We start from the raw sequence: 10914 nt of genomic DNA, 5'->3' as shown, positions 1-10914 counted from the left end.
CCCTCTTTTGTCTCCCCTTTCTCTCTCTCTGCTTTCGTTCTCTGTATATCTCTGTCTCTCTCTCTCGCCACCTGCCCCTTTTGTTCAGTGAGGTCATTCCCTCGTTCTCTTAATCCCAGTAGGCGGTTGTCTTTCTCCCAAAGTTCTCTCCTAATCCGCCCATGGCCCTCTGCCCTACACATACACACACACTGCCCATCACCACCCCTCCCCTGTATAAAACTCCCATTGTCTCTCACTACAATAGTCATTCTCCTGGGCTCCTCTGTCTGTCTGTCACACCGTTGAAACCTCACCTTGCTCTTGGTAAGTCTTTCTCCAACTCTCCTCCTGTACATCCAGGTTCTGAATGACCTTTCACCTCTTGATGCTGCTCTCTCAGTTTTGGTCATGTAGGGTCCGTTTCTCAGACAGAGATTATGCCTAGTCTTGGCCTAAAGTTGTTTTTTTTTGTCCAAGACTCAGTTTAAGCTGTGTCCGGGAAACTGGCATCTTAAGATATTCCTAACAGAAATATACTTATCTGTCTGTGGTATCAGTTTTTGTACCTGTTAGATCAAACCTATACCCTGTCATTGTTTTTAGTTGGTGCATATATGTATTTCCTGTACTGATCAATGTAGGCCTGGTCATGTATGGTGGTTTGTGTTTTGGGTATATTGTCTCCTGTGGATGATAATGGGTTGTACTTTAATAGCAGCGGCTGGGATAAGTCCAGGACCCTCATTGACCTTGTAGCTCTTGTAGCCAGCCCTAATGTCCAGTCAGCTAGTCTGTCATACTGTGCTAACTGTCTCTTCTTCCTCCCTCCTCCTTCTTCCCACCGGGTTAGATATACATTCTGACAGACATAGCTAGGAGCAGTGATCCCCGTTCTCCCTCCCTCCCTAGGACTATTAATACGGTCCTCTCCCCTATAGCAGTGATAATGAGCCGGTGTGACTCACTCTAATCTCCCACCGTCTCCCCACCCTGCCTCCCGTCCCACGGCGTCCTTGACTAAAATTAACCCATCAGAATTCCACCGTTAATGCTCCCTCCGCTGATGTCCCGGAGAAACTTTACACTTGCCTCAAATCCCGGCTGTCTTGCCGGACCGCTTACCAACCAACTGCCATTTAGCTCCAAATGGTGGGCTTCCGCTGCCTCGCCTGGTAAGCCTGCTCGGCCGGCATTCTTAACCCTCCCTCCCTCGGCTTGAGCTCACGCCCTTTTTCCATATCCATGCTGGCTTCTCCTGGGTCGGTCATTGGGACACGCAATAGAAAATGTTTTCATGTTTTGAAACAGAAAACCAAAATGTATGTTTCTTATTGGACAATTCCAGGCTGTCTCTCCCCGTTTGTCTGTTTTTTTTTTTTTACCTTGGTGCCTAATGACCATGACCCTGTTCCTAGTTGGAGTGGAATAAGCTTGGGTACAGGCCTACAGTCAGGTCTTAAACAATGGTGGATTTCAGATGTTAGGCCGGTAAAAACAGGGAGAACTGATCTAGCGTTGATAATTGCCTTAAAGTGAATGTGGTAATGGTTAGGGAGAGGGAAGCAGATCCAAGACTAGCTTTTAGGAGCACATCATTTAACTAACCTAATACATTGGAAAAACAGCCTACTGAATGAAAAAAATTTTAAACCGTCAATCGACTCATGACAATGTAGTACCACAAACGAGCATGAGAAGTCAAACAGAACACAGTGGCGCTTTGGAAGCAAGGTAATGACAGGACCAACTCTATCAGCAATGGACCTCCACCGACGTTGTCACCCACCATGTGTCCCTTCGTCCATCCATCAGTGCGTCTCATTGTCCCCTCCGTTGGCTAGGTAAACACACCGAGTAACTCATTAGCCGTGACACCCGTTGGAAAGAGGGATGGATTAATCTCCGCGAGGCGCCGATGGCATTTTAGGATGGCCGACATTGTTTCAGGAACAAAACCAAGTGAGGGAGAGACGCGACAACAGCTATGTGCCCTATAAATATTTCCTGGGCAATGCTATGCTATGAATTGTTTCAGCTGACACCATTGTAGAGAGAGGTCACAGGGAAAAGAGAATAGAGGTTTATAGACACAACAAAGAACACGGGTTGATAGACATAAGAGGAAGATGGGAAAGAAGGACCAGGATTAAATCTAATTGTCTAACGTGCTGAAACCAACCCCATGCCGTAACTGTAACGTTTTATAAAGCCCTTCCATTCAATGACAACATGTATTGCTGAGTACTAGACCTATAGGTTTTGATTATACAAACCCAAGTATAACCAACCACGGCTATCACAGTACATTTTTGCAGTATTAAATCAACACTTAAAGTACATTTTAGCACTGCCACAGATAACATATGGGCCCACTCTACAGAGTGTAAAAAGTACTCTGATTATAGTGTTACATTTTGCGTGTTAATGTAACACTTGGTAGTGTAAAAAATGTACTCTGCATTACACTTGCCAGTGTTATGCAAATTGAACAGGGTTAATTAACACTGTTATTTATATTCAACTCTAGTTTTAATCTAGAGTTAAGTCCTATTAGTGTTAAACAGTCCTTTTGGGTGTTGTTTTAACACTATGGTCTAAATCCTAATTTGCATATTTCCCATGGTGCCTTTTCTTTTTGAATGAAGCCACTCCCGAGTGGTGCAGCGGTCTAAGGCACTGCTTCTCAGTGCTAGAGGCGTCACTACAGACCCTGGTTTGATTCCAGGCTGCATCACAACCGGCCGTGATTGGGAGTCCCATAGGGCGGCACACACATTCCTATTGGAATCCAGCCAGAGTTAGGATGTCATACAGTTCATTCATTATTAACTTGCATTCAGCGTTGATTAAAATAAATAAATACGTAAACCATTTAAACCAGAACAACCGTTTCAGTAACGAGTGCAATAAATCTTACTAACTGATTGGATTAGTTCAGAAAAATATGTTAGTTATATTTGTGCAGCATAAGATTAATCAATCAATCAATGTACATGCAAAAACACAGATACTAAAAACAATCCTAAAAAAAATCTACCTGCAGTAAAGCATGCTGGGAAATATTATAATGATGGGTGTGGTTTTGATGGAACTGTTTTACTCTTCAAAGTGTAAAACAATCATTTTGGCTATTAACACCAACGCTGGGGATTCTTTTACACCACTGAGAATTAAATTCACTCTTACACAGTTAATTTAGTTCCTGAATCAACACTAGAAATGTTACATTGAACAATTAACACTGGCCAATTTGCTGTGTAGCATCAAGTTTACTCTCTACTCCTTCACACAAGTCATCTATTGGTCTATTGTTCAAGATGACAAATAGGAATGGAAATAAGAGGAGAGAAATAAAGAAGGGCAACTGAAGAAAGTGATAGAAACTGTATCTCCCTCTGTGTTTAGGGCCGTAACATTCTCACCTGTTCACACTGTCAATCTCTCTGCTTGTCAGCCAGGAAGATGTCAGCACCATGGGACAATTTATAGCAGAAACTCCCATGGTCCAACATGCACAATCCCCTTGTGAGTGTGTGTGCCTTTCTCTGTCATCTGAACAACCATTATTTTCGTACATTTTTATTGGACATATAAAGTCAAACAACAACGTGAAAAAAAACATACAATATGAAAATAATGTTAAAATATATCACAACATCCTGTCCCCTGTCGGCCCAAGTTCTTACTCCTGACCGATAGAGGGTCGTTGTTTAAAAAAAGGAAACGAAAGGTCAACATCTCAGGAAAAAGTTATCAGTACGTCCTCTGGGTGTATTTATTCTTTTCTTAATTAAATGAAGAACAGACATTAGGTCTTTCAACCAGGCTGATACAGTGGGTGGTTTGGAGGACATCCAGTGAAGTAAGATCTGTCGGTGGGCTACAGCACGCTGCAACGTCTGCTGTACTTTTGGTGAGACCGCAGCACAGACGGAGCTCCAAACGTAGCCGTCAAAGGGCAAGGGCCGCAGGTCACGACCAAGAACATTAGAGCGGCGCGTGAAAAAGGATGACCGACAGTCTGACAGCTTAGAGCATGAATGGAATATATGAGTGTGATCAGTCATACGTGTGATCAGCGGGAGAAATGTGGTGTCCATCACAAGTATCATTTGTGTATGGGGGGGAAAAAATGATTACGTTTTGCTTTGATGTAGTGAATTCTGTGCAAGACTTTGAACTGAATTAAACCTAACTGAGCAGGGCGGGATGGTTAAGCCATCAAATTAACTGTCAGAAGAGGAGGGAGATCACCTATTTTATTTTTGTGTCGTGGTAATGTGTGATAGTTACTAGATAATTGTATTGTAAAGAGGTTGGCGATTATGTATGAAACGTATACCGACTATCCTTTCGGTTTTCTTTTAGTGCAGCCATGTCTGATGTAGAGGAGGAATACGAGTGAGTATGGAAATAATATACATTACCGATGTAATGCTGTGATGGCCACTTTCCTGGTTTAAATTTGGAATTTATTGCCAACTGAATTGGTAACGGAATCTCTCTCTCTCTCCCTCTCTCCCCCCCTCTCCTCCTCTCCCTCTCTCTCTCTCTGGTAGGGGGGAGCAGGCGGAAGGTGAGTGCGTTGCTGAGCTGAGGTGTTAGTGTTGTCATTCATTTTGGACCACACTTGGCCTTGCATGTGGAAGTCCACGACCCTGTTATTATTAGCCTGTTCTCTCAGCTCCTTTTGCTTTCAGCACACTGCTGACAAATATTTTTTTTTTTAAGCCCCAAGCCTCTGACCTCTATTAGCCACACACTCTCCGTATCTCTTTTCATCTCCCTCCGTTCCTTTCATCTTCTATCTCTTGAATCATCATTCTAATATCTCTCTCTATCCCCTTGTCTCATATGTGTCTTTTCCGTCTCCACCCTTGTCTTTTATTAGTTTCCCCCCCCCCTATGTCTACCGCATTGGCTGGATTTCTTCATTGCCCCATGTCCCTTCTCTTGTCCTCTGAACTGCTCTCTGACTTTCTCTCTCTCCATTTGGCTCCCCCCCTCTCCTCTCCTCTCTCTCTCTCTCTCTCTCTCTCTCTCTCTCTCTCTCTCTCTCTCTCTCTTGCTTCCTCTCTCTCCAGAGGAGGCAGAGGAGGAGCCAGAGGAGGAGCCAGAAGAAGAACCACAGGAGGACGATGGGGGAGGTGAGACGAGTTGTCTCTCGAATGACACCCTATATGTACAATAACACTGCACTACTTTTGGCCGTGTCTCAAATTACAATCTATATCCCCTACAACACAACACTACTTTAGACTGGCTGTGTCCCAAACTACACCCTAAATCCCCTACAACACTCTACTACTTGAACTTAACAATGGCTGTCTCGAATGACACCTCATATCCTGTACAACGCTTTAGACTAGAACCATGTGACTTGCTCTATGTGACTTGCTCTAATATATATATATTTTTTTATCATTTGTGTACTTGTTTGACATTTTACTGCATTGTTAGGGGCTAGTAACATAAGCATTTCGCTGCACCAGCTATAACATCTGCTAAACTGTGTGCGTGACCGATCAACTTTGATTTCATTTGATTACATGGGAATTGCTTAGGATGTCATGCCAAATGATGATTAGCCCACTGTGTAGAAATAGCCAATCAGAATCTAGGCATGAACAGACCTCACAAATCATCATCAGCGACAGAACCTGTCTGTCCAATCAGACTGACTTCAGAGCCGAGGTCACTCAGATGAGATACGGATGACATTAGGATCTTAATGAGCAAGGTATTCTGTGTATAATGCCAGACTAGTGGGTGATGCACTCTGACCTGTCAATATCCCTTATGTCCCGCTTCCATTGGCTGACCCTGTGCTGGTCCTGACTATCAGAGAAACAAGAGTACACAGGTAGGGTGAGAACACATTATACCAACCAAAATATTAAACAAATAAATGCCAATAAAATAAAAAAGGATGATATGATCTATATCTACGGATTACATATAGGGTTATTCCGTTCTATTTAGCCTCAATCTATTTTCGGTATGGGTTTTACAGTTGTTGTTATCGCTGCAGTACTTTTCAGTGTTTAACTGCTGGTTGTTGTTGCTTGATGCTTAGTTTTCGACTTTTTTTATGCTCTGCACTTCCTTATGTGGAGACGATATACACGGAGCGAACAAAACATTAGGAACACCTTCATAATATTGCGTTGCAACTCTTTTGTCCACAGAACAGCCTTTATTCGTTTACCCCCTACAACACAACACTACTTTAGATTTGGGCAGCAGGTAGCCTAGTGGTTAGAGCATTGGACTAGTAACTGAAAGGTTGCTAGATCAAATCCCCGAGCTGACAAGGTAAAAATCTGTCGTTCTGCACCTGAACAAGGCACTGTTCCTAGGCTGTTATTGTAATTAAGAATTTGTTCTTAACTGACTTGTCTAGTTAAATAAAGGTTAAGTAAAAATAAACATTCGTAGGGGCATGCACTTTACAAGGTGTTAAGTGTTACACAGGGAAGTTGGTTGGCTGTCTTTTGGGTGGTCGACCATTCTTGATACACACAGGAAACTGTTTAGCGCGAAAAACCCAGCGGTGTTGCAGTTCTTGACACACTCAAACCTGTGCGCCTGGCACCTAATACCATACCCCATTCAAAGGCACTTCAATATTTTGTCTTGCCCATTCACCCTCTCAATGGCACACATACACCATCCATGTCTCAAGGTTTAAAAATCCTTCTTTAACCAGTCTTCTCCCTTTCATCTACACTGATTGAAGTGGATTTAACAAGTGACATCAATAAGGGATCATATCTTTCACCTGGATTCACCTGGTCAGTCTGTCATGGAAAGAGTAGGGGTTCCTGATGTTTTGTACACTCAGTGTATATCCTCATTTGTAGAGCATTTTCAATTACTTCTTGTATGTACATGTGTGAACATGTGCATCCGTAATTATGAATGCTTGTACAGTACAAGGCTCAGAAAACTACATTTCCCTCGAAGTAGCTGTTGGGGTCACACAATTGTAGTCAGTGATGTGGCCCTCAGTGCATGATGGGAAATGTGAGTTTTCCTAAGCCTGTCGGCACCACTGCATTAAACTTACTCTCTCTTCAATCGTTCCATATCTCTCTTCTTGCACCACCCTCCTTCCCTCTGTTTTTCATATTTTCCTCCTTTCTTATCAATTTTCTGCTTCAATCTTTTATCCCATCTTTATCTTTCTCTCACCATTCCCATCTCTCTCTCTCTCTCTCTCTCTCTCTCTCTCTCTTTCTCTCTCTCTCAATATCTACTGTATATCTCGCTCTCTTTTTCTCTCTCTGTCTATCGCTCTTTCTCTTTCTCTCTCCCTTTCTCTTTCTCTCTCGCTCAATATCAACTGTATGTCTCTCTCTCTTTTTTCTCTCTCTCTCTCGCTCTCTCTCTCTCTGCCTTTGGCACATCAGAGCAGGAAGCTCAGGAGGAGGAAGGTGAGAGTGATTGTGGGAGTGATTCTAATCACATTAAATCTAACCTACATTTGAAATGCCTGTAAGAAGAAGGAATCACATGTTCTAACTCTTTAACTCATGACCTCATCAGCAAAGCTGTACTGTTGCTGTAGCTACACACACAGACACATGATGATGATGATGATGATGATGAGGATAGTGCATGCTGTTGCTCCTGTTGTACTCTGGAGGTCAAATACTAACTTCAGATCTGTAGGCGTAACACAAATCTTTTTTTTTTGTACACCCTTTTTGATGTCAATGTATGATTTACGCAAAACATATGGCCTTGTCTTTTTGTCCTGTTTTTGAGATTTGTGTCCTCTATTTTCTTCAAGACGATGGATTTCATATGACATCTTCAGAATGAGAGCGAGAATATATATTTCTGTGCTTTTATGTGTTAATAATTCTCTCTCTTTCTCTCTCTCTCTGTGCAGAGGAGAAACTCCCCATTCCCAAGTATGTTCACTTTTGTTTGTGGCAATTTTGCTTTGTGTTGTGTGACAGATAGGTTAAAACATGTATTTCTCTGTTCATCCTCTATTTCACTTATCCCCCCCCCCCCCCCCCACTCAGGCCCATGGTGCCCCAGCTAGCCCCTCCCAAGATTCCAGAGGGGGATAGGGTGGACTTTGATGTGAGTGATGTCATCTCATATTAAGGAATTGGCCCATTATTGGGTCCTGGTTGGCTGTTCCCCTTCAATGTCCAAATTCACCACTGAACAGTAATATTGATGTTAGTTTGATGCAGCTCCGCTTTCCACCACATCTCTGAATAAGAATCCATTTCATCTCAATCCTCTCTCTTTCCCTCTCTCAGGACATCCACAGGAAGAGGATGGAGAAGGACCTCATTGAATTGCAGAGTCTGATTGATGTCCACTTTGACCAGAGGAAGAAGGAGGAGGAGGAGCTCATTGGGCTGAAGGACCGAATTGTGAGCCAACTGTATACTTCATGTTGAAGTGTTGAAATGGAACAGAGGAAGTACAACCTTAACTACATGAACTTGTCCAATAACAATGCTCATGTTTTTTATTTTATTTTTATTTTTTACGTTTCGCTCCAACAGAACACGACCCTGGTCAAGGAGCGCACAAGCTCATGATAAAAAAAGTTGATATGAAAAAGTCCAATGTCCTTTCCTTTCCTCTCATCCTTTCCCTCTCTCATCCTTTCCCCCTCTCATCCTTTCCCTCTCTCATCCCCACAGGAGAAGCGTCGGTTCGAGAGGGCAGAGGTGCAGCGAGTTCGAGCGGAGAAGGAGCGGGACCGGCAGAACAGGATTGCGGTAGGCCAAAACACACTATTGCGGTACACCAGGATTGTGGTAGGGGCAAACAGACACCCCTGTGGTACTCCTGGTACCAACAGATAGACAACAGATGTGTCGTGTTCAGAATGTATTTTTCCTTTCTAACTTTATCGTTCTCTTGCTCAGGAAGAGCGGCAGAGAAAGGAAGATGAGGAGGCTAAAAAGAAGAACGATGACGAGGCCAAGAAGAAGAAGGTTCTTTCCAACATGGGGGCCAACTTTGGGGGTTTCCTGCAAAAGGTACTTATGTCCACTGTCATTCGCTTGTTAGCTTTAGGAACAGATTTTTTAGATTCATACAGTAAATGTGTTTCATTAAGATAAATATCTACGTTGTTGGACAACTTACAGTTGCGGGTCAAATGTTCTGTCAGACTGTTGTAAACATACAGAGAATCCGAACATTCGATATAGTTTGAAGTTCGTGAAGTTCTAGGCGCGTTCGACATGTTTCAGGCGGAGCATCGTGGGAGAGGGAAGCGTCTAACTGGGAGAGAGATCAAGAAGAAGACCTTGGCTGAGAGACGACCCACACTGGAGATCGACAACCTGAGAGAGGACGCCCTGAAGTGAGTCCCGGGCCGATCACACACACCTCACCTTATCCCCAAAGCCAAATACACATGGGCCAAAATCGTCCTTACACCACCACATCTGCGTTTTCTCCAATACACGTCCAAAGCCCACACAGCTGGCTGCCAACTGTGTTGCTATGGTTACCACCTGTAAACCACCCCCTCCCACCACCACCTTCTCTTGGTCTCCCAGGCAACAAGCTCAGGAGATGTGGAACTGGATCTACACGCTGGAGTCGGATAAATTTGACTTCATTGATCACATGAAGAAACAGAAATATCAGGTGGGAAGACCTGGACACGTGGACCAATGGCAGAATCCATAGATGCTTAGGCTTGTGTGTGAGCGACTGTGTACGTCTGTTGTGTGGTATTCGTGAAATCACTGATGCAATGTGATCTCGTGTCATTTTTTTTTGTGTGCGCAGATTATCGTTCTCTTGAATAGAATCACAAGTGCCCAGAAATTGTAAGTACAGTAACTCTATTCAATTTCTTGGTTTCTTTATATGAACTTTTTAGCCGCTTTTTTCAGTAACATGTGTTTGTATGGTATGTGCATTTATCTACAAGTAATTGCTCTCTTTCTCCCCATCTCTCTCCCCTGTAGTAAAAAGGTCCATGGTAAGGGGAAGGTTGGCGGTCGGTGGAAGTAAAGAAGCTCCCGCTCTCATAGGGCCGAAGGGAGAAGACGACTTTGGAGGGAACAAGAAAGGAGGGAGATCCCACCATCCCCTCTTCCATCTTTCCCCTCTTCTTTGGCATGTCCTCATGTGTTTCATTGCAAAATACAAGTTATAATAAAATGTATTGATAATAAAACGGTGCACACTCACTGAGATTGCTAGTTTGATGTTCCTCTGGAAATTGTCACACACACACACACACACACGCACTTTTATTACTTTATTGGGAGCGTGGGAGAAAGTATAATGACTCAAAATCGACCTTAGATCAGTGTCTAGGCTGGCCAACGTCATCCTACTCCCACATTACTGAACTAGGGAAACGCTGCCCTCTGCTGGAGAGATGTGTAACACCCTCTGTAGAGCTACATACAGTAGGTACACCACACCCGGGTGACCACTAATTAGACACACTCATTGGTTTAAACACACATATTAGCTGACACTATAAACCATTATTACAGCACACACTAGTAATCATCAACACATAACGTTACTAGACAGGCAGAAGGGAATTATAGGCCTGATCTACTTGCAGAGAGCTCAGTAATGACACTGTCTGTCTCACGTGTTGAGGAACACATAAACACACACGAAGCGTAACAGATTCTGCGATAGAAATGTAATGGTAATTTCCGATTGAGCCGAAAATATGCAGCGTTTACCGTGAATGCAGTTTGCGCTAACGCGAAAACATTGCCTTTAAATTTCAATCAAGCTGTAACACTGAATTTTCCGCAAGACGGATTGAATAGAGCCTTAACTCTTTGTCACCAAACTGCCACTGCTGAATGCTAGTAGCAGTGATTTTGTTGAATGACTTGTTGGCTTGGAAACGATAGCACCATTTGCCCTCTAACTTAATTCATACATATTCTCCGCTATCTCTCTTTT

General features: G+C 43.2%; 1 protein-coding gene across 6 annotated transcripts; it reads left to right on the top strand.

The window, feature by feature from the left end:
- The first annotated feature begins 146 nt into the window (after positions 1–146).
- Positions 147–10169, top strand: tnnt1 (troponin T type 1 (skeletal, slow)). Of its 6 annotated transcripts, none has more exons than XM_014192746.2 (15): positions 147–306; positions 4356–4383; positions 4542–4558; positions 5067–5129; positions 5828–5845; positions 7395–7418; positions 7880–7901; positions 8019–8079; positions 8265–8381; positions 8658–8735; positions 8886–8999; positions 9216–9328; positions 9528–9618; positions 9763–9803; positions 9945–10169. In XM_014192746.2, the coding sequence occupies exons 1-15, from the start codon at positions 162–164 to the stop codon at positions 9988–9990; spliced, it is 978 nt and encodes a 325-aa protein (XP_014048221.1). In that variant the 5' UTR covers positions 147–161; the 3' UTR covers positions 9991–10169. The 6 variants fall into 6 exon arrangements, with proteins under 6 accessions (XP_014048221.1, XP_014048222.1, XP_014048223.1 ...); XM_014192749.2 differs by having other exon boundaries at positions 196–306; positions 4351–4383; XM_014192747.2 differs by lacking the exon at positions 5828–5845.
- The last annotated feature ends 745 nt before the right edge of the window (positions 10170–10914 follow it).

The sequence above is a fragment of the Salmo salar genome, chromosome ssa03, assembly GCF_905237065.1.
Source record: "Salmo salar chromosome ssa03, Ssal_v3.1, whole genome shotgun sequence".
NCBI lineage: Eukaryota > Metazoa > Chordata > Actinopteri > Salmoniformes > Salmonidae > Salmo > Salmo salar.
Note: the sequence above shows the minus strand (reverse complement) of the source record. Positions and strands in the feature narration are given on the sequence as shown.

What these genes read in the sequence shown, in the direction of transcription:
- tnnt1 (XM_014192746.2), top strand. Translation starts at nt 162, where the DNA reads ATGGCCCTCTGCCCTACACATACACACACACTGCCCATCACCACCCCT. An exon ending in TGAAGAAACAGAAATATCAG is followed by an intron (nt 9,619 to 9,762) that starts GTGGGAAGACCT and finishes TTGTGTGCGCAG; the next exon opens with ATTATCGTTCTCTTGAATAG. An exon ending in ATCACAAGTGCCCAGAAATT is followed by an intron (nt 9,804 to 9,944) that starts GTAAGTACAGTA and finishes TCTCCCCTGTAG; the next exon opens with TAAAAAGGTCCATGGTAAGG.